This window comes from Salminus brasiliensis, chromosome 25 (assembly GCF_030463535.1).
Source record: "Salminus brasiliensis chromosome 25, fSalBra1.hap2, whole genome shotgun sequence".
Taxonomy (NCBI): Eukaryota; Metazoa; Chordata; class Actinopteri; order Characiformes; family Bryconidae; genus Salminus; species Salminus brasiliensis.
In genome coordinates, this window is record NC_132902.1 from 13,995,486 (window position 1) to 14,019,658 (window position 24,173).

At 40.1% G+C, this 24,173-nt stretch overlaps 2 protein-coding genes across 5 annotated transcripts in view; both read left to right on the forward strand.

The window, feature by feature from the left end:
- The first annotated feature begins 1,012 nt into the window (after positions 1-1,012).
- On the forward strand, positions 1,013-16,198 carry nod2 (nucleotide-binding oligomerization domain containing 2). 2 transcript variants are annotated; one of them, XM_072671069.1, is made up of 11 exons: positions 1,013-1,319; positions 3,309-3,813; positions 4,741-4,864; positions 6,799-8,557; positions 10,615-10,698; positions 10,783-10,866; positions 11,572-11,655; positions 13,142-13,225; positions 13,354-13,437; positions 13,561-13,644; positions 15,458-16,198. In XM_072671069.1, the coding sequence occupies exons 2-11, from the start codon at positions 3,328-3,330 to the stop codon at positions 15,528-15,530; spliced, it is 2,946 nt and encodes a 981-aa protein (XP_072527170.1). In that variant the 5' UTR covers positions 1,013-1,319; positions 3,309-3,327; the 3' UTR covers positions 15,531-16,198. The 2 variants fall into 2 exon arrangements, with proteins under 2 accessions (XP_072527170.1, XP_072527171.1); XM_072671070.1 differs by lacking the exon at positions 1,013-1,319 and adding an exon at positions 1,327-1,395.
- A 3,717-nt stretch (positions 16,199-19,915) lies between these two features.
- cyld (cylindromatosis (turban tumor syndrome)) overlaps positions 19,916-24,173 on the forward strand; it is a 37,930-nt gene continuing 33,672 nt past the window's right edge. For all 3 annotated transcript variants that reach the window (XM_072671028.1, XM_072671027.1, XM_072671029.1), the window contains exon 1: positions 19,916-20,321. The gene's annotated coding sequence lies outside the window, so the exon portion shown is untranslated. The remainder of the gene's footprint in view (positions 20,322-24,173) is intronic.

Genomic DNA, 24,173 nt, shown 5'->3' on the forward strand with positions numbered 1-24,173 from the left:
AAGCTTTTGCAATAGCTAGAAAAGAAGAACAGTACAGTTTCAGATGTTGATGGTGTTATACAGATTCATTGTGTTGAAACTACAATACAAATTAAAAAAAATAACAAATGATATAGTCTCTAGTTATAGTCTCAGGCCTTCCTGGACATACATCTCCCTGTAGTATTCTGGAGGAAAAGGGTTGGTGAGGAAGTTAATAGACAAAGATTGTATTCCAAGTCATTTTGGAGCATTTCTATTGATCCATTCACCCAGGATTATTCACACAGTGTACAGAGCAGCTTCAGGGTTCAGAAAAGGAGGAAAACTAAGAAACGGACAAAAATGATACATGTTTTTCGTTGGACAGCAGTGATGATAGTGATAATGTTAATGCAGTGATGTTTGGAGAAGTTGTCTCCTTCGCTAATGACGGCTTTATTCAGGAATGGACAATCCAATCCAAGCAGGGAACCCTTAACCCCAACAAAGACAGGAACAACGACTGTCAACATGTCACATGAGGACAACAGTAATAGCACATTATTGCATTAGGAGAGTGGACGAAATTGAGACACGAGGAAAATGTGATTTAAAGTGGTTGACCGAAAATATTTCATTATTTAATCGAAATATTAGAATAGTATAATTGCTATATATATATATATTGTTTTTTTATTAATTTATTTATTTTTGAATAAACACTATTTTTTATATCTGTTTTCCAACATATATTTTCAACTTATAATATTATATATATATATATATATATATATATATATATATATATATATAATATTTTCCATTATAACTGCAAATCCACTTGCCCCACAGGAAGGACAAGAAACAAGGAGAGATATTTAATTAAATTATAAATTTTAATATATATATATATAGAGAGAGAGAGAGAGAGAGAGAGAGATAAGAAACACACTAGCCTTCGTCAGCTAGCCTCATCCATTCCTCACACTACACTTCCAGTTTTACTTTCAGTTCATCATTGTCTGTCACAGACTGCACCCAAGGACAACAACAGCCGTTGTAACCGTGTGGGTAAATTTCATTTCAGGAATAAACGCAATATTTGAGGTGTTTTTAGGAGGTCTTTGGTATAAATGTGCGAGAGCGTGAGACGCAGAGGAAGCGCTCGTTAGCAACACTGCATTGACGGCCGGGAATGAGGAAGGGGCTTTGGAAAATTCCCTTTTCTTTCTCACGGTCACAGAGAAGTTCGCCTAAAGAGGATCATCCGGCAGCACACGCCTCGGCCTCGGAGCAGTCACCTTTTCAGAGCATGGACCACATGGACTTTCAGTGAGCGGCACGGACTCTCTGAACAGGTATTTGACTACTGGCCCTGTTCGGGTGGGTTCACATGGCCGCATCGGGTCCTGGCGGTAACTCTCTCCTTCACAGGTACACAGACAGCTTGCCAGTGTTCATTCACAGTGACTCGTAGTGTTCAGTTTGACCCAGTGTTGGTTTAACTCTAGCAGACGTGCTGTGTGCTGCTCTGTGGTATTGTTTCCGTCTATGATTTCCTCTGACCTGAGAAAATATGATAAAATTAAATTAAATAATATATATATAAATTAAACGACCCCCTGATATCAACTGCATCCAAATAGGGCTTTAGTTAGGCTACTTCACAGACTTGCCCAGCCCACATCAGTAGTTAATTGTTGTTTTCATCATGAACACTTTCTGGACAAAAGTATTGGGACACCTCCTTCCAAAATCAAGGGTAGTAAAAAAAATGTATCCTGCTTTTGTTAGAGTAACTATCTCATTCTACTAGATTTGAAGCATTGATGTGGGGATTTGATTGATTCAGCAACACAAGCATTAATGAGGTCAGGATATTGGATGATCACCTCCCCACCGCACCCCCTACTCCCTAACCTATCCCAGAGAACACAGCTTCACTGCCCCACAGCTCAATGCTGAGGGTCTTTTACCCCTCTAGCACCTGTCTGACATAAGGTTTGTGTTTATCTGCTCTAGAGGGTCATATTCTATTGGCAGTTCTTCTCCACAGGGACTAGACAAGCTGTGTGTGTGTGCATTTGCACATCCGTGTCAGCATTAGCTGAATGCATGAAATATTAGGGTTCAGGAAGCAGCCTTAAAGCAGCATTATGTGAGAACTGGAGAATTTGCTCTTGGGGAGCTCCCCAATCCTACAGCTTTGAAGTGTAATGATTTTTTTCACCACTGTGAGCACATTTTTATGGACAACTGTACACGTGCATTTGTTGGCAAGCTGATTTATACAGACTCGGCTTCTGGAGTGAAGGAAGTGTGGACTGACGCGGTAGAGGAGTATTACAGGAGTTTACACAAATATGACTCGCATTACACATTACGCAGTTTCACCAAAGTTACATTGTGCGTTAGCAGTGGCAATGACAAGGACACCGTTCTGCCTATTACAAGTCAGTGGAGCATTAACATGATTTGTGTTATATTAAGGTTATATTAATTCTTAATGAGGTGGTAAGAGTGTAAAAAATATGTTGCACTGCCAGATATGTAAGCTATGTAAGTCAATTTAAAGGCCATGGCGGCAGTTTGGAATCTGCCAGTTTTTGCTCCAAATAAGGAATTGATAATCGATATTATTATAATTTTGGCAGATCTGTGTTCCAATTGCCTAGCATTTTGTCTGGGCCAAGGAGTGCTTGCTTTGGGAGTACTTGTGGTCAAGAAAACCTCTGGAACAACCAGAACAGCTCCATGTTTGCAGGTGTTCCCGCATGGTGAAATGCCATGACTCTAGAAAGCACTGTTCTCAATGCTTGACTGTTTGTATCCCAGGAAAACAAGGAAAAACAATAAACGGATGAACCTGGGTCCTACCATTATTCAGAAAATGCAGTGATAATGAACCCCTCCACTAAGCGAGCCCAGGACTGGGAAGTGTGAAAACGCCCTTTTTTTCAGCTTAGCTCTTCATTTGAGTTGTTCATTTGATTTTTTGGATCAGAATTTGGAGTGTTAGTTTGGTCCATTAACGACCAGATAAAATATGTTATATAATATATTATTGCTTAGTCCACACAGTGTAAACCTTGGGTTAAATAATAATAAATAATAAATAAATCGGTCATCTGCCAGGTTGGTTGTAAGGAAATGAAAATCTATATAATCGGCTATAAAAAATGTATGGTCAGTGTATCCATTAAAATATAATAAAAATATATGTTTTAGGCTGCTTTTAAAAATGACTGTCTGTGAAAGCGTCATGTCTAAGTTTATTTCATATCTAAGTCAAAGTTTAATTTTTTTTATTTTTTATTATTATAAATGTAATAATTTCTCATCTACAGATGAGAAGGTACCAGAGTTATGTCTGGACAGCAACTGGTACTGAGGCAGAGAACGGAGCTTCTGGGGGCTCTATGTAGTGGGGGCACAATCGAACCCCTGGATTGTGTGCTGGACCTGCTCCTGTCTTGGGGTGTAATCGTCTGGGAGGACTACCTGAGCGTGCGGGGGCCGGCCAAGCCCCTCTGCTCAAACGCAAGAGAACTGCTGGACCTTGTCTACAACAAAGGAGAGGAATCCTGTGTTCTTTTACTTTCAGCATTTGCACAAGTTTTACCTGAGGCTCAGAAAGCTGGTCTCTGCTTTGGTAAGGGTTGTTCAGCAGGAAAGGATGCTAAGAGGACTCCCACTAACGCCAGTCAGACTTTGTTGACTGACAGACCAGCACTAGTGAGGAAAATCCGGAACCATATCGATGGAGTGCTGGATGTGCTTTTGGATGCTGGATGCTTTACTTCAGAGGACTGCGATGAAGTGCTGCTACCTGTATACACACCTTCACAGAAGGTAAGCACCTCTCATTATAGAGGATTTTGCTTCATCTTTGGGGTATTATTAGTAGCAGTAGCATGCCATGACTATTCATGATATAGAAGTATAGCTCATAAAACACTATATGGACAAAACTATTGGGACACCTGCTCATTCATTGTTTCTTCAATGGTTTTGAAAAAGAGTTGGTCTTCTTTAGTTGGAGTAACTGTCTCTACTGTCCAGGAATGGCTTTTTTTGGAGCACTGCTGTGAGGACTTGATCACATTCAATGACAGGAGCGTTAGTGAGATCAGGATGTTGAATGATCACCATCCCACCTCATCCCCAACACCCCAGCTCATTCTAAAAGTATAATTCCAGAGAACACAGTTCCACTGCTCCACAACTCAATGCTCCCAACTAAATTAGGTATGGTGCCGATGGGTCCATGTTTATCTGCTCCAAAGTCCTATTTTGTTGGCAATACTTCTCTATAGGAACTAGACAAGCTGTGTGAGTGTGTGTGCATTTACATAGTTTTGTCAGCAACAGGTGCATCTTAAAGTAGCTGAATGAATTCATTAAAATACGTGTCCACAAACATTCGGACACAAAATATAGCTTGGAATTGACATATATTTACCATAGTATGTTTCAATTGTACAGTTGTTTTTTACAGCTGACTAAAACCTTGCTAGGCTACAGTTCGTGTTCACCGTCAGTGAAGCATCTAGACCTTCCAAAAAGCCCAGATGACCAATTCTTACTCATACAACTGATCCCACTTAGTAATACCTCTCAGAGTTCAGAAGAAACATTGGATAAGCCGGTGTCTACAAATGTTTGAACATACATTGTAGATTGATGGGTCTTCCATTTATTAATGTGAATTATGTTGCACCTGTAGTTAGCATATAGGATTCTACTGACAGAGTGTCCATCATGGTTCTCCTTGATTAGGTTAGGAGGCTTTTGGACCAAGTAAGATTCAGAGGGGAGGAAGCTGCAAACGTCTTACTGCGGTATCTGCGGCAAGCAGAGGTTGCGTCACAACCTGTTACAGAGGAAAAGCAACTCCCCCCTGGTATGTATGCGGTTCTTGCTTAGTTTTTTTTTATGTAATGTCTGTTTCACTCTCTAATGTGACCTTTGACTATACCAAATTACTTTTGTCATTTTAAGAAAATAAATTCAGTGCATGAACATACTTGATTTTTTATTTACTTGGGTCTTCAAATATCAGATTTTGTGACCTTCCAACCACATTATTAATAGATTACTATTATTGTTATTAATAATTACTTTTTTTGCACTGATTGTGTTTGAAACCTTTATAAAAGCAGATTATGATGAAAAAACGCCATTTTCTGTTTGTCCATAAATTCTGATTACCTGAAATGTTGCACAGCTGAAAACATTAGACTTTTATTTTGGCATTTGACCTCTTGAACTCCACCGAACCGCCAATGGTTACAGATATGAAATCCACACTCTGTATCTGAAACCGCTCTGCATCACTTTCAATATGCAATATTTTGTATTTAAATCTAGATAATTATGTATCTAGATTTATTTATTATTTATACTTATTTAACCCAAGGTTTACACTGTGTGGACTAAGCAATAATACATTAGACAAATGCACATGTAAAATATTACATTACTAAATACATTAAAAAGATTCTAGTAAGTTTCTAGGATGTGTGGCTACACTTTGCCCTGATATCTGCATTGCTTTCTGTCTTCATCTCTTGGTTTACTTTTGTCATGTGTGTTTTAGCACATTGATCTGCATCTGCTAGGCTGCCACTCTGAAGCCACACATTACCGATTCATATAAATCTTACTATACACATTTCTAGGACATTTATTAACAAAGCTTTGGACGTGGCTACTTTACCTTACCATTTATCTTTCAATTAGGTTGTGTGTAGTACATTATACTAGAAATTAGAATAGAGTAATAAAAATAATGTACTTTAAGACTTACAACATGCACATGACTTGTATAACATATATAACACAACTTATATCATATATAAAGAATTTAGAAAACACATAACTTGATGAAAACACAAAGTGTCCACAGTTTCTTTATATAACTGTTTGCTAATATGTTGGGATATTACACAGAATTTTCTATTTTTTTCACTTTATGTGACATACAATACTTCAGTGGAATCAACCACACATTTCTCCCAATATACATTTTTAATAAGAGCATTCCAATCATCCTTTAATTTGAAAACCTTTCAGAGATATTTTATGGAGTCATTTTATGGGTTTTCTTTAGGTACAGTTCAATTCTCTAAATGGATTCAATTCTTTGAAATTCATTTCAGTAAAATATTTTATAAGAAAGAATGTCACCAACCTTGAAAAATAAGTCAGTAGAAAAGGTAATGTTTCTATTATACCATTTACAGAAAACCAGCAATTTCTTCCCAATAGTAATAACTTCATTACTTCATTACATTACTTCAGAGAAGCTCTTTAGGGGGAGAAGAATTGGGGTAAAATACAATTTCCATGCTAACAACATTTGCTGATGGACCCTATCTAATATAATGAGTAATTTTCAGGTATATAATTACATTTCATGAAAAATAATAGACCAGCCATTTTATTAGCTAATTCACAGTATTCACATGGTGACAGTTTTGCTTATTACATCACACACTATGCAGGATCCAGGCTATTGGTTGTTCAGGAACTAAGAATTAGCAAAGCAAAAAAAGTGTCCCTGTCTAAGTTTTAAAAGCACTAAAGGATGACTAAACGACAAAGAAAATGGATATCTTAAAGCACCATCCAGCTTTTAGTTAACTCTATTTAGTCTAATTAAGCTAATTGTTTAGGGATATAACTATCTTTAGGGACATAATTATCTAGATTCCAAGCCAGCATAGCTTGGTGCTTTTTTGGAGGTGTGTATCAAGCTAAATGGTTGATGTGTGAATTTGGCTAATGCAGAAATTACACTTATCTTGACATCTGATTCTTTATCTCCTGCACCAGAATGCCTGCTTTACCAGAAGAAGCTTCGCAGCTCTGTCTCTGCTCAGTCCCACTTCCTCAGCACTTATGGAGGAACGGGAAGATTCTCCCTGGACGATATCTACACCGAGGGTCTTCTAGAACTGGCGCAGGGCAACAGGGAGATCACAAGTCTAGGGTTGGAGGACGTGGTAGGTGCGGCCGGGACTCTTAATGAGGACGCTGATACGGTACTTCTGTCTGGGGAGGCAGGTACTGGCAAGAGTACCTTGTTGCAGAGGCTCCACTTGCTGTGGGCTCGAGGGACCTTGCTGACGGACATTCTCCTGCTGTTCCCTTTCAGCTGCCGTAAACTGAGTGCAGAGCAGAGGACGCTGTCTTTGAAAGAGCTTTTGTTCCTGCACTGCTGTTGGCCGGACAGGGGTCAAGATGAGCTTTTCCAGTTTATTCTGGACCACCCTCATCTGGTCCTGTTCACATTTGACGGCCTTGACGAGTTTAAACAGACCTTCACAGATGAAGAACGCCATTGCTGCCCCACCCGGCAAGCACCTGTACCCATGCTGCTTTTTAACCTACTCCAGGGTACCTTGATGAAAGGGGTGAAGAAGGTGGTAACCAGCAGGCCGCAAGCAGTGGGTCCAGCGTTGAAACGGTACCTCCGCAAGGAAGTCCTTGTGAAAGGTTTCTGTCCTTTGGGAATTGATTGCTTCGTTAGGAAACACCACAATGACTCCACAGTGGCTGGTAGGGTTATAGAGTCCCTGCAGGCTAACACAGCCTTACTAGGTCTCTGCCATATTCCAGTCTTCTGCTGGATCGTGTCTAAGTGTTACAAGGAGCTGCTCGGATGTGGGGAAGGCAGCCCTCATACCATGACAGATGTGTACCTCATGGTTCTGCAGCACTTCTTCCAGAGGAAGGTGCCTCAGGAGCAAAGGGCCCTTGGAAAGGGATGGCTGCAGAAACATCTAGAAATAGTGATGAGACTAGGACAGCTGGCCCTGGAAGGTCTCGAGACATCCTGTTACGTATTCTCAGAGGCAGAGCTGCAGAAATGTGGCATCACCGAGCAGAACATCTGCCTTGGCTTCCTCATACATTGTAAGGACCTCTCAGACTCCACTGACTGCAAACACTATGAGTTCCTACACATCACCTTGCAGTGTTTCTTTGCTGCTCTTCACATCATTCTCAATAGCAATAGCAACCGCTCAGTCATCCCGAAGCTCTTTCAGATGCAGTGCAGGCAGCTTTCAGGCATAACCCGTGTGTGTCTTGGACACTGCATCGATCGCCCCCCAAAGAGTGACACAGCAGAGACCCCGAACCTACAAATCACTGCTAAGTTTGTGTCAGGACTTCTTTCCCAGCGCCATCGTGGCCTACTGTTACAGTCCTGTCCTGCTGTCACACTTGAGTGGAAATCCAAGCAGGTACTGAAGTGTCTGTCCAAGGGCATGCAGAGGCACTTCAGGTCAATCCCTCGCCCTGTCGAGGGTGAGAAGAAGAGCATGCACGCCATGCCGAGCTTCGTTTGGCTCATCACGTGCATCTATGAGATGCAGGAGAGCAGAATTGCAAAGGATGCCGTAGCTAGGATTGAGGTGGAGCATCTGAAATTAACATACTGCAATATTGGTCCAGTGGAGTGCACCGCTCTAGCCTATGTGCTGAGGCACCTTCCGAATCCAGTCGGCCTCCAACTAGACTACAACACAGTGGGAGATGTGGGAGTGGAACAGCTCTTGCCATGTCTGCACATCTGTCACTCTCTCTAGTAAGCAGTGAATTGTAGTTCATGTTTCGAACATGACAGTACATGTCTACAGTGTTTTTTTTATTATTATATCAAATTTTATCTTATCTAACTATATATTCTTTAAAATATAATAGACAGTTTGAGTCTAGTTTGAGCCTAGTCTAGGACTAGAGTTTAAGAGTTAATGCTGATCAGATTCATTGAATTTCACTGTTGGAACAAATTGGTTATTTGCCTCCGCTTTTGACCTATCTGTGCAGTGATCAAACACACACAGTGAAACTGACAGTGAGCACACATGCCATAGTGGTGGGCAGCCATTGCTTTGCTCAGGGGCCCAACAGTGGCAGCTTACCTAGCCTGGGTATTGAACCCACAACCCCATCATTAACAGCACAGTGTTCTCAGACGGTAGTCACGCGCTTAACATAGAAAATCATACCTCTGCCTGCTACTTAACAGAGGTTGCACAATATTGTCCAACATATTCCCACATAAGTTTCCATCTTCTTGCTAACACTGCATGAAGGGAATATAGAAGTACTGCTGTATTGTCATTCAAAAGAGTGTAGAGCTATGGCACTAACAAGGGCATGGTCCTAATCCATCTGTAGCTTTATTGAATCAATGGAGCTAAGAGCACTATGACACTAACAGGTCTGTGGCACTAACAGAGCTGCGACCCAAGTCTAGTCCTGATGATCTTTCACCCTGGTGAACTTACACACCTGATCTGGTTAATCAAGGCCTTCAGAAGCATCTGAATATTAGAACTGGTGGATCCTTGGAAGAGACATGAGCACCCTTGCCGTAAAGGGTATAGCACTAATGCATGTATGACACTAAAATCTATACAGCACAAACAAAGAATACAACACTACCATTGCTGTAACATTAACAGGTCTGTGCAGGCAGCTTATACTAATAATAAGGTACTTATTATGTTCAAAATACAAAAATACAGAACAGATGGTGAATTCTGAATGTGTAGCATAATGTAGAATTAAAAATGAATAATAAAGGTAATTGAATTAGTGCTGTCAACGTTACAGATTAATCGGCAAACATGTTACTCTTTTTTAATGCAAATGAATCATTTTACTAAGTTGGCCCCAGCTTCCTCCCGTAGGTTGCTCTCTTTACAGAGCTTAGTGACCTATTATCGGGTTTATTTAGTGATGTAAACACAGCGTTGCTACTGTTGAGCTCAGATGGTAGATTGCACTTTATTACTGCTGATTTATGGATTAAATCTGCGTTAAATAACTAACTCTCATTCTCTTACTGATCCCTTTCTCCTTTCCACACACACACACACAGCTGCTTATCTTACTTAATCCACCCAAATGACTGATCATCCATTAAGCTCTTAAAAAGTGGTTGAAGCTTTTTCTCTATTAAAGTTTCTGCATCTGAGCTTTGTTGTGTTCGAGGCTGTCCTCTTGACAGTTTTACACATTTATTTATTCTCCAGCCCACAGACTATTGTTGTGATTAACGCCATTAAACTCTTGGGGTCGTATTTTAGCGATCTTTTGGCGTGCCGTCAACAGCACACCGTACAGCTTGATTAAGGGGCGTGTCAGGGAAAAGTACGCAAAAGTCATGTACTAAGTCTCTTAATTAATCATGGGTGTGTTTTGCGGCATAAGAGCCAGGTGCGGTCTGACTTTGGCAGATTGCTATTTCAGTGGCCCTTAGCGGGGGTGTAAGCACTGTGTTGACAATTCACTGTCAAGATAGATATTAATGTCTGACTGTTGACGTCGGCCTAGGTTGCTTTTCAGTCAGTGGTGCACCTGTGTTTTCCGTTGCCAAGATTACCAGAAATTTACCTGAACACACCTTATTTTGAGACCACCATGCCCATCAGCATAGACATTTTGTGCAGGGTGTAAGATAGGGCCCTTAAACTTTTAATAGATTGACATCACTAGTTTGAATATGTTTTGTGTCATTTGTTGTTACATTTTTCATTTCCTTATATTTTATTATTTGCAGCCAGTTTGTAAATTTGATAATTAAAGGTTTAATTATTTGTCTTCTTCTGTTTTGCAATTGACATTATTATATAGCTTGAGGAACAACAACATCTCAGATGAAGGAATACGTAAACTTGTTGAAAAAGGAGTGCACTGCGAGAGCTTCCAGAAAATAGCGTGAGTATAAAGGAAGAAGTGGACTCACTGTGAGCAAGTACAACATTCTGCACGGTCAAATGATTATTTCTAACCATTACCCAGGTTGTTCAACAACAAACTAACGGACGACTGCACAAAGCATTTGGCCTCGCTGCTGCAGACAAAGAAGAATTTTCTTTCATTAAGGTACCATTTCAACTATTTCACTGCAGTGTTTCTTTAGCGTTCCTACATAGTGTACCCATATGTACTGGGACACCTGCTTATCCATTGTTTCTTCATGGGTGTTACAAAAGTTTATCTTGCTTTTGTTTGAGTACTGCTGGGGGGGGGGCGGGTTTGATTGTATTCAGCAACAGGAACATTAGTGAGGTCAGGATGTTGGATGTTGTCAGGATGTTGGCACCCCACCTCATCCCCCACTCCCCACCTCAGCCCAAAAGTATTGGATGGAGCACCAACCATCATTCCAGAGAGCACAGTTCCACTGCTCCACAGCTCAGTGCTCTCTATATAACCCTCTAGCCCACACGTGGAATTGGACATGGTGCCAATAGGTCATGTTTATCTGCTCCAGAGTGTAATAATCTATTGGTAGTATTTCTCTACCGGGACTAGACAAGGTGTGTGTGCATTTGCTGACATGTGTCAGCAAAGGGGGCAACTTTAAGTAGCTGAATGTATTCATTAGAAGGGGTGTCCACAAATATTTGGAAATAATGCGAAGATATGTAAACATTTTTTCAGAAAACAGTGCTTATCTAGCATAGCCTCTCACCTATTAATATAGCCATATTTTATACACTACATGTATTAAACATGGAAGGCAAAACTGATGCCAGTTGCCGTAAACTGAAAGTTTTTCTCATGTGATTGCCTACTGATGTAAAGGCTTGGAAACAATAACATCACATCGCATGGGGCAGAGCAACTGGCAGAAGGGCTGAGGTACAGCAAGTCACTGCAGTTTCTTGGGTGAGATTTCTTTCATGATTTATTTAAGACACTGTACTTACTTATTATCAATGGTTTAAATGTAAATGTATTTTTTATGTTAATGCAATTCTTTTCTACATTAATCAGACATTATTCTCCCATCAAGATTGAATAACAAAATCACAAATGAACATAAACCATTGCAAAAACATAATTTATAACAATATCATTTTGAACAGAGCTCTATATGAAAGTCTATATTCAAAGTGAAGATTTTACATGAGGACTGCAGTATATTGCTGCTGTCCAATAAAAAAAAACAAGTATCTTCATTTTTGTCTACTTTTAGTTTTCTCCATGGTTTAAACTCTGTAGCTGCTTCTGTACACTGTGTAAATAATTCTGTATGAACAGACCAACAGAAATGCTCTAAATTACCTGGAATAAACTCTTATTTTACTTTGAAAGTGAAGACAATTTTTTGCCTTCTCTTGTAAAGTCACCACTTTGGAGATATGTGTTTTTCATTGGACATATTAAAAAAAAAAAGAGAGAGAAAGTATTTCCCCTTACATGATTACTTCTGTTTTTGCATATTTATTACAAGTGTACATTGTATTAAATCTTCAACTGCGATTTAACAGAAGACAAAGACAACCTCAGTAAATATAAAATTCAGTTTTTGTAAGACAAAACAAAGCAATAAAAGACAAAAACAATTACACTAGACATCTAAACATCACTTAAATAGAACTTTTCCAGCAATGTGAAGTGAATCTAAAATATCCCAACAAGCAGAACATAATGCAGTGGTGAAAAGAAAGACGACTATTGAAATATATTAGTTTGGAAAGCCTTCCACAGCCTTCAAATGGAAAAAACTTGGTAAACAGTGGGAAACCTTCCCAGAAGTGGCTGAACTATTCATCTAAGGAACTGCATTCATGATTCCACCAAAAAAATGGTATTCACTGAAGGTGCATGAGAAAAAATACTTGCCGCTAACAGTGGCATAAGAGAAAGCATATCTCATCGTTTGCCAAAAGGCCAAGCCTTTTGAGAAATGTTTTCTAGAGCTTTTTGGAAGACAAGGTTCCCACACAGTATTCCACAATAAGCACATCATACCAGCAGTCAAACATGGTGTCGGTAGTGTGATGTGAAGATGCTTTGCTGTGACACGACCTGGGTGACTTGCCATGATTGACAGAACCAGTCTGTGAAGCTCCAGTGCAATTTGGCTACGCAGCGAGAAGGTCTGACACACAAGTCCATCTCTGAATGACTAAAAAGAAACACAGCTGAAGAAATTACAGTTGTTTGTGGCCTAGTTAAAGCCCAGACCCAAATCCCATAGAGATGCTGTGGACCTTAAACGCCCTCTGGTGTGGCTGAATTACAGCAAAGAAAAAGAACAGGCCAAAAATCCCCCATAGCGATGTGAGAGACTGATCTCCAGCTATGGGAAGTATTTGGTTGCAGTTGTTGTTAAAATATATAGAGCTTTATTGTGTTTGTAATCCAGGCTCTGGGGTAATAAGATTGGAGACAAGGGCACTGAGGCTTTGGCAGATGCACTAAAGAACAGTGCTTCGCTGATATGGTTTAGGTAAGTGTTCATTGGACTATTAGCTGATTTAAGGGGACTGTGTATATAACGAATGTCTTGGTAGATCATTGTCTCTTTAGATATCTGACTGATGTATGTCTTTTGCAATCCTGAAACTGTATATTCAGCCTGGTGGACAATGGTGTAGGCGATGCAGGAGCTTGTGCTTTGGCAGAGCTGGTCAAGAGAAGCACAACACTTACAGAGCTCTGGTAAGCTGAACTCTGATAATGTTAGTTCCTTATTCATTAATTGTTTACAGTTTTTTTATTTTTCTCTTTTTATCACGTTACATGTTACATTACACGTGCTTTCACTTTCTCTTTTTACCTCAGGTTAAACCAAAACAGAATTGGCAGGGATGGTGTGGAGTGTCTAATACAGGCTTTGGAAGCGAACACCAGTATTAAGGAAGTGTGGTAAGACCATGTACACCATTAACTCAGTTTATTTACAAATACTTGCTTTCAAAAAGTGCTTTCTCTAAATTCAACACAAAATGCCATTTTTAATGATGAGTCTCAAAATTATTCAGCTTCTTCATGACAAGCATCTTTAGTACTCAGTAGAGCACCCTTCTGCTGCAAATGTAATGCTTAGCCAAACACCAGCTTCCGACGGCGTTCCTGAGGAATCCTAGCCTGTTCCTCCTGGGCAGTGACCTCCAGTTCACTAATATTCATGGATTTGCTGCTCCTTCTTCAAATCCCACCAAAGATTGTCAATGGGGTTCAAGCCTGGCGACTGTGACAGCCACTCCAGAATCTTCAACAAGTACAAGGAAGGTCCTGGAGTGGTCATCACAGTCGCCTTGCTTGAAACCCATATAAAATATTTGATGGGATTTGAAGAAGGTGGTTGGAGGTGAACTGAAGGCCACTGTCATGAGGAATGAGCTAAGATTCCTCAGGAACGCTGCCAAAAGCTGGTGTCTCATGCATCATGTTGCCAGCAGGTCATAAAAGCAAAATGGTGTTCTACTTATTACTAAAGACGCTTGTCATGAAACTGCAGTAGTTATTAAAAGTCATTACAGGAGGCATTTTGTGTCAAATGTGTAGAAAGCACCTGTTATATTAGTTGTGTTTAGCTATTTAAATTAGCCTTGTTTGATTGGTTTATTGTAAAAGGGCTAAAAAGTTTGTATATTTTGCTAACCAGCCTAATTTGCAGTGGAGCGTTAATCATTTTGATTGCAACTGTACTGCCAATTACTCTAAATGGCAACAATTGATCTGAATCTGTTCTTGTGTTCTTGGGTATCTAAGCTACCATGATTATTTAATTACACAATTATTTTATCAAACAAGATACAAAAATAACACTTTATTGTAAACAATTAATTAAAAAAAAAAAAGTAATACTTCATTATTTAACTATTTTTTTATCTTTAAAAAAAATCACACCCTCTATTTCTTATATCATATCGATTAATCAAGTCCAACAATAACCATTTTATTCCAAAACATTATACTGCTGTTCCAAACCTGGCTAATGCCACCCTCCCCACTTCGAAGTGGCTGAAAATTCAGTTATTCTGCTGTTGTGTTGTGGCATAAAAGCAGTGTAAAAGTAATTTGCCAGTAGAAATAAAAACAGTAAAAAAATAATATGATTTTGACTATTTTTAATAGCAGTGATAGAAAAAGCCTGATGGATGTTTCTATCTTAACAGTCTTTCTTCAGTCTTAGTTTAATCTGACCCTGGATTAGGGTTGTACAGTAGGCTTTAGAGGGGTGCAAAGTTCCTAAACCCAAAGAATGTGTGTAATTATCAAAACATTAGCCTTTCTCAAAAATGGCTCATGCCACCCCCCCCCCCTTTTTTTTTTTTTAAACACTGAAACAGGACCAATGGGTAACAACAGGCAACATGAGCCTGTTTTTACACACACATACAGAACAGTGATAGAGAAGTGAAAAACACTACTTAAGCTATGAAATTCTATCTAGCAAGTTGCTAGTAAAGCCGCTTATCAATTTTTTGGAGAATGCTCAGCAGAACAGGTGTCTTTTCTGATTGTGTAGCTGTGTGTAAAAAACAGTGTATTTGTGTGTGAGTGCATGTAAGACCCAGATCATGGCAAGGCTGAAACTAGCTTTTTGTACAAAATTTCAGTTCCACTTTGTGGTGCATAAGTTACATTGCTTCATATTCCTACTGTAGTACACCAACCATTAATTAATTCATAAAGATAATAAGTGATAAATCGGTTGTATGTGCTTTTGCAGGTTGAGGGGAAACAATCTAAGCCCAGAAGAAGTGGAAGAACTTAGTCAGCGTGAAAGCAGGCTGACTTTCTGAAGAAGAATGACACCTATCACACACCTACAGACTAACCCCAGCACTGCCCACCATTTTCTATGATTACATGATACTTTGTTAGATTTGTGACGAAAGCAGGGCACTGGCACTGTAATGGCACCCCATAGTTGGCGGTATACGCTGTCCTCAGTTATTCGGCCTGGTCAGACACTGGGGCGCACTCTTCATTATCAGTCTGAGACTGAAACTGAAGATAACTGAATGTTACTTACAGCACAGCTTGTATTTATTTTAATTTTAATGACACTGATTGTACTATTTTATGCACATGTATTTTACTGAAGCTGGATTTCGCATTATTTTTTTATTAAGAGAAAGACCATGAGGTGCTCAATCAAGTTGAGGTCCTGGGTGATGGCAAACACTAACTAAAGCTGGAAAGACTTAATGATATATTAGAGTTAAATCGACTGTTTCTCCCTCCCTGTGAACTTGATGCCATATCAACAATGGTGTGCTAGTACAGAGATTGCACCTTTTGTATTAAGTAAAGTATTGTCTTTGGTTTGTAGAAAATATATTTATAGTGTTGGACATGTAGACCACTCAAAAGTCAGGTCAAGTCCCTAACAGGTAGACCTTTTTTTCAAATTGCTGTAATAAAAACTGCCAAACCCAGCTTTGGCTGTTTGACCTTATTCCCCTCATTGAATTGTATGTGTAATGCCAGTTATATCCACTGGGTGGCAGTGACATAAAAGGATGTTATTTTCCGAGGACTGGCTATTCAGACTGTCGCTACTCGATTTGCGTCCCATGCCCGATTTGGGCTGAGCATGTGCACACAGGTGCAGTGCTTGGGAACACTGATCACCAGACACCTGTTATAGCTTTATATAATAAATATTAGCCAAAAAGCTAATATTGTCTTAACGCTGGTCGATGTCGCTGGATGAATAAACAGTCAAGGCTAGCTACCCAAAGTCACACACTTGCTGCCATGTCTATGGTTGGTAAGCATGCTAATTTAGCCCTTGCATTAGCCTGCTACAGCCTGCTCAGTCAAGCAGTTGAGTTAGCAGGTGAGGGCAGCAAGACCACCACCCTTGGCCAGTGCGCATACATGCTCAGCACAAATTGGGCAGGGGACATGAATTGGGTAGTGACACAAACATTTACGTAAAAAATTAATACATTTCATAATCATCACTTTGTAAAAATTACATTTTCGTTGAATGGCAGAAACGTGACAATTAAATGTATCACTATTTTATCCCAAGCACTGCACAAGATCATATCACCAGTTTCCTTACTCTTACTGAATTGTAAGTGTATTACCTACAGATCTTTATAGCCATTTACTCTTTACATATATTTTTAACATTTTACTCCAACATGTATATGAGCCTGTATTTGAGGAAGGATTGAAGGATTGTGTTTTATTCATCACTTGATCATGTTCTAGTTCTGTTGTACTACAGTGACTGTTCTGTTATGCTTATCGGTTCGTTACCCTAAATGGGCGAGTCAACCGGCTGGTCAACTTGCATATCCACTTCCTGAATAAGTTTAAAAAGAGGAGGTAAACCATTATTTTGTGTAGAACCTTAACATCATGTGCAGGTTTTCTAAATCATTTTTCACTTGTGTTTTATCACAAGACAATGTTTAAAAATATCCATACAGTGCTGTAAGATGCTAGGTGGGACCTCCAGGATTGCCAAAATGGAGCTTGGGTAATCATGCAATGAGCAGCTCACCAGCAGTTCACAAGTTTTGGAGATACTCTGACCTACATGTCTAGCCACCATTAGGTTTGCAACAGTAACAGGTGTCACTGTATACCATGGTATAAAAATGGAAGGTTATCATATCATCTACATTTACTTTTTATTGCAATGAGGGAAATCTCAGCTTTGGCCACCCTTTAGACTCTGAACACTAATAAGTTTGAAAAGAGCTCCATCACAACCCATATACTCCATAAAATCCTGCTTCTACAATGATCATAATAATGATTGGATATATATATATATATATATATATATATATATATATATATATATATATATATATATATATATATATAATACTATAATACAAACCGGATTCCAAAAACGTTGGGACACTAAACAAATTGTGAATAAAAACTGAATGCAATGATGTGGAGATGGCAAATGTCAATATTTTTATTCGTAATAGAACATAGATGACAGATCAAAAGTTTAATCTGAGTAAATGTAACATTTTAAAGGAGAAATATGTTGATTCAAAATTTCATGGCATTAACAAATCCCAAAAAAGTTGGGACAAGTAGCAATAAGTGGCTGGAAAAAGGAAATTGAGCATATAACGAACAGCTGGAAGACCAATTAACACTAATTAGGTCAATTGACAACATGATTGGGTATAAAAAGAGCTTCTCAGAGTGTCACTGTCTCTCTGAAGCCAAGATGGTAAGAGGATCACCAATTCCACCATTGTTGCGCAGAAAGATAGTGCAGCAATACCAGAATGGTGTTACCCAGCGTAAAATAGCAAAGACTTTTAAGTTATCATCAACCGTGCTTAACATCATCAAAGGATTCAGAGAATCTGGAACAATCGCTGTGCGTAAGGGTCAAGGCCGTAAAACTCTACTGGATGCTCGTGATCTCCAGGCCCTTAAACGTCACTGCACCTCAAACAGGAATGCCACTGTCAAGGAAATAACAGAATGCGCTCAGGAATACTTCCAGAAATCATTGTCAGTGAACACAATCCACCGTGCCATCCGCCGTTGCCAGCTGAAACTCTACAGTGCAAAGAGGAAGCCATTTCTAAGCAAGCTCCGCAAGCTCAGACGTTTGCACTGGGCCAGGGGTCTTTTAAAATGGAGTGTGGCAAAATGGAAGACTGTTCTGTGGTCAGATGAGTCACGATTTGAAGTTCTTTATGGAACACTGGGACGCCATGTCATCCGGACCAGAGAGGACAAGGAGAACCCAAGTTGTTATCAACACTCCATTCAGAAGCCTGCATCACTGATGGTATGGGGTTGCATGAGTGCTTGTGGCATGGGCAGCTTGCATGTCTGGAAAGGCACCATTAATGCAGAGAACTATGTTCAGGTTCTAGAACAACATATGCTCCCATCTAGACGTCATCTCTTTCAGGAAAGACCCTGCATTTTTCAACAAGATAATGCCAGACCACTTTCTGCAGCAATCACAACATCGTGGCTACGTAGGAGAAGGATCCGGGTACTGAAATGGCCAGCCTGCAGTCCAGATCTTTCACCTATAGAGAACATTTGGCGCATCATAAAGAGGAAGGTGCAACAAAGAAGGCCCAAGACGATTGAACAGTTAGAGGCCTGTATTAGACCTGAATTGGAGAGCATTCCTATTTCTAAACTTGAGAAACTGGTCTCCTCTGTACCCAGACGTCTGTTGAGTGTTGTAAGAAGAAGGGGGGATGCCACACAGTGGTAAAAATGGCCTTGTCCCAACTTTTTTGGGATTTGTTGACGCCATGAAATTTTGAATCAACATATTTCTCCTTTAAAATGTTACATTTTCTCAGATTAAACTTTTGATCTGTCATCTATGTTATATTACAAATAAAATATTGACATTTGCCATCCACATCATTGCATTCAGTTTTTATTCACAATTTGTTTAGTGTCCCAAATTTTTTGGAATCCGGTTTGTACAAACAGCTTTCTTAACTGAGTACTTTTAATGCTACAAGCGAGTGTTCAGAGAGTGTTCAGTACTACCAGACACAGTCTGTCATCTCAGCGCTTCATTACTTTAAGGGTCACTGTAACTTCTAATATTTGTGGAATATCGTGTACGATATTTTCTGAGACTTTTATCATACCGTGGAAATATCATACCGTTGCAACCCCAGCCATCCCACTCTGGCCCTTGTCCTGCTTCCACCACTTCAAGAACAGTTAGATATTTTACTGCACTAAACATGCAGTATAACTGTGTAATTAAAAAAATATATAATATTTTCACAATATACATCAAGTTATTCCAGTTTTTACACACGCAAGAGGACTTTTAAACGGATCGGTATCTGTATTACTTGTATTAGCTACTTATTATGGGGCTGAATATCGCCCGTAATGCAAGTACTTGAGGCTTGTGGCTACACGGCACAGGGTCATGAGCGAGGCTCGCCAGAAAAGTCATATCTAAAAATATGACGGAAAACAAAACTGAGCCGCATTGGAAGTCCTCACTAACTAAACCCGGTCGGATCCTCTTCTGACTCTCACCTTTGCCAGGACGTCTGACAGAGCAGCGTTCATACAAGCTCCTCAACCAAACGCCTGGAAAACCCCAGAAGGCTGGCTCTAAAGAGCGGACCATCCCAGGGACCAATCAGAGCAGAGAGCGAGGCTCCTCCGCCAATCAGAGTGCTCCCTGTGCTCCAGCCCTTCGCTTGGTGTGATACACACAGTAAATGGTCCCATTTAACCTGCAATAAACAGCTGCTTCTGCACTTAAAGCGTTAAGCTACGTTATTTGGGCGCGTTGTTTACCAGCAAATAATGTTTAAAGAAAGTGTGCGGTGAAGAAAAGCTGCGCTGGTCCACTCTCAGCATCAGCTGAGAATGCTAGTCGGTGTTAGCCGGCTGGCTAGTGACTCCTACAGTCGTAGTGGCTGGGCAGCGACCGGACGAGACTGTTATCTAGACAGCTAGCTAGCGAGCTAAGCCAGTGAACCTCCCCTGCTTTAGTTACATGTAAACACTGGAAATTAAGGCGTTGAGACCAACACTCCGCACCGAAGGAGGGAGGTTTCCCATTCCAGAAGGAGCTGCCGCTGTCTCAGGTAAACAGAAAAGTGCTTCCTAGCTAACGCTAGTTGCTAGCTAGCTAGCTAGCTAAGTTTGCTGGCAAGCGGCGTCCCCTGCGACGCTGCCTTCGCTACGACGAAGTATCGTGATTTTCTCAATTCCTACAAATGTCTTCACGACGTCGTTCACATCAGCAACAAGTGCGTTGCGTAAAACAGGGTCGTTGGTAAACGTCAGTGACGTTGGTTAGAGCCAAACTAGCACCAATATTGCACAGCGACCTGAAGCCAAGGGCTGTGTGAGGCGGTAGCTAGCTAGTTAGCCCCCGTTAGCATCGATGACTTCACGGTGCTGGTTTGATTTACGGTGATGTCATCCCAATTCAACACGTTTAGGCTCCTATTTATACCCTAGTCTAGTGCTGAGACTGCTGACTGACTGTGTGCTGTGTCTGAGTAACATGTTAACCTACATAGCTAGCTACGATTTGTCATTACTGTGGTGGTCTTGTCAGGGAGCTAAAGTGGGCTAGCTAGCACTAGAAGGAGGATGCTCTCCTAAACATCAGGTTACCAAGCCCCCCTGTCAGGGGGATCCAGCTGTCAAAGCCCCCTCCTCTCACCTCCTCGCTTTGTACCAGGTGTGTTTAGCAAATGCACGGATTCCCTAAAGTATCAAGGTACGACACTAATATTTGGAGACGAGGATTCCTAGTTAATACACCGCCCCTCAAATCAGGGAAGGGTTTCTGTCTCTAATACTATTTTTCTTCTTCATAGGCTCTGTAGAAATGCTGTAGCTAAGTATGTTGCTTATCCTCAGATCCAACGCCTGCAAACCTGACCGCATCTTCTTAGTGGTGTTTTCTCACTGTTGATTTAGGCTACTCCTCACTGCCTGCTGCTGGACAAGAGACCTGCTTCTGGGATAAGTTGGCCACTACATCATGGGTCAAATTAGGGCATTCATTCAGAGTGTTTGTCTGCACATGTCTGTGGCCATCTTCCTGCACAAACTGTGAGTTAGGGCTTATTTTAGATTGTGGTCTCCTGTTGCACAAATCACAGTAGTTCTGGCCCTCCATGGAGTGTAACTTGGAGATCTGTAAAAGGTCACGCTGGAAGGTCACACTCTGTTTCAGTGTTTTGTTGCTCTAGTCTTAGTCAGCTCATGTGCTGTTAGTGAGCAGGAAGCCTGGAAAGTGAGGCTATCTGTGAAATCCCCTGCAGCTTCATCGACACGGTCCTCAGCACTGGGGGGAAATCCGAGTGTGCACATGCTTGGTGAGTCAGTGTGTTCAGGGCTGCTGTGGGTATTTGTGTGTGTGTGTGTGTGTGTGTGTGTGTGTGTGTGTGTGTTTATGTCTCTGGCTAATTTGGTTCTGTAAACAATGCATGTGTTAGATTCGCAGTCTATGAGACATAGATTAACATAGATTAAGATTTGTGTGTGTGTGTGTATGTATGTACTGTATGTATGTAACATATATATATTATACACACACATAAATGCACACACACATTGTGTGTTTCATTGAATTCAATTCATTGAAAGATGGTGCGTGTTTGGCCTAGGGGTGCGTTAATCGGATACACAAGTTACTTAACTACTTAAGTACAAGTTACTACTTAACTGTTTAGGGTGCCAGTATGCAAATATTGAAATCATTAATCAGGAATTCATTACATTTCCACTCAGGAAGATGGAGAAAAGGTGGATTTTGTGTATGAACAGAAGAGGTAAATATGGCCGCTCATATTTATGAGGTACTTATTTTACACTTTTTCCAGCAGTGGTGGCAGGCCCACACTCACGTCACTGAAATTCAAGCTAAAGGACTTTCTGATTGCCGGAATGAATAGTCGAATCGGTTACAGCTCTAGTAATCGTCTGCTTGAAAGCTACATTTTTGCAGGATGCTTTTGTACTCATCCCTGGTTCTGTAAGTGGGTAACAAACAAAGAGGCTTGGACCGAGAAACACAACACAATTCCAGCTAATCAGCAATAGCGGCCGTTCGTACTCATGAATAGGAGGGAGAGGGGCAGGGGAGGTTGTGTATCTGTCATAAAAGCTAAAAAAATTTTTTTAGGCAAGGCTGAAGTCAAGTAAATGTTGGTGAGGCGTTGGACAGTGGGAAGACTGCCGAACGCTGAAAGGCATGGAGAAAGATGAGGATTTGTGCTTGGTAGGTGGGTAACATAGACTTGTCTTTGCTGCTGTTTCACCCAAAAAGGTCAGAATAATTTTTTGCAGTTTGTGAATGTTTGTGATAGACAATCACAACAGTTTGCTTGCTAGACGGTCCGTAAGCCCAGTGTCATTACCATGGCAATGCGCATGCATAAATTTCAGGGGCGGCATTTCTAAAAGCATACTGAAGGGAAAAGTGTTTATTTTGCTGTTGAGTTCAAATGTCAACATTTCTCCAGAATTCTTTTTTTCTTTATTTTTCTGAACATGTGATTAGTTGGAATGGACAACAAGAAAGCACCAGTGGTAGCATATAAAAATCTCAAACTGAATTTAATAATACACAATTCTGTATTCAGTTTTTCACATACTGCACTAAACATAGCTAAATTTACTAAAGTGCAAAATGTACGATATCCATGATGTAAATAAGTGGTGTGTTTAATCACAATATAATCTTTTTTTTTTTTTTTAATGATGTCATTTGTCACAAAAATAATTAATATATCATTGAGCTCAGGCCTAGTTTGGCCTTTTTCTTAAGCCCCTGATTACTGCAATACTCATTAAATGAATCAGTAGATAACGTCATTACTACCGCCTTACCTGATGAAACTTATCTCATCCAAGTAATGGATATTTGATACACAGACTGTCCATTCTCTTCCACAGTCAATACTACTCAATTCTTTTCTCTTCACTACAGCCGGGAGAGAAAGTGTCAGATATTCCAGACGTTCAGCTCTTTTTGGAAGAGATAAGTGCGTTGTGAAACTTTGAGTATGTTTACATACTGTGATTAAACATTCACACATTCGTGATTGAACAGCAGCTTCAGCTTGAAGTCGGTTTCAGAGTGAGACAGCAAAGGAAGTGTGTCAAGTAGTAAACTGGAGTCATTAGAGGACTAGAGGTTTCAAATCAAGAAGTTATACAGGCCTCATTTTACTGGTTTCAGGTATGTTCAGTTTTACAGTTTTTGATGTGTTTACATTTTATTTTTAAAATGTATGCATTAATTAATTTAATTAATTAATTTATTTATTTATTTATTTATGTATTTATTTATTTTTATTTGCACACACATACAGGATCACAACAAACAAATTGACAATGTGTGACAGGACAACGGACAGGGGGTGTCATTGTAGTACTGTATTGTAGTCATTGTCATTGTAGTACTGTACTGTATATTTACAAACAAATAATTGAGTTTAAATTAAGGGATCAGCTCTGAATAAATTACAAGAATGGGGACCAGATTATTTTGTAGTAATTGATATTATCTTTTATGGTAATTGTACGTCGTTCCATAATTGCATATTTTAAGTAGCAAATTATGCCAGTGTTTTGTTCGGTCTTTCCAGTTAAGTAAAATGATTTTTTAGCCACTGAGAGAGTGAATGAGCATGAATGTTTGCCGATATTTTGGTGTTGATTGAGAGGAAAGGTCACCAAGCAGGGCTATGGTGGGGGAGAATGGGATGCTGAGACTGAGGATCTTGGACAACTCTCCCATGATCTCCGACCAAAACTGTCTGACAGGGGGCAGTTCCAGAACGCATGGCAGTGGTTATCTATTGCAGTTGGACAGTGTGTGCAGGTGTTTGTGTCGTTGAGGCCCATCAGGTGTGTTTTATGGGTAGTGATGTGTGTTCTATGTAATATTTAGTATTGAATTAGCTGTATGTTAG

Excerpts from the sequence above, each read along its gene's own strand:
- nod2 (XM_072671069.1), top strand. The coding sequence starts at position 3,328 with ATGTCTGGACAGCAACTGGTACTGAGGCAGAGAACGGAGCTTCTGGGG. Across the intron at positions 8,558-10,614 it reads CACATCTGTCACTCTCTCTA|CTTGAGGAACAACAACATCT; the intron begins GTAAGCAGTGAA and ends ATTATTATATAG. Across the intron at positions 13,645-15,457 it reads ACCAGTATTAAGGAAGTGTG|GTTGAGGGGAAACAATCTAA; the intron begins GTAAGACCATGT and ends GTGCTTTTGCAG.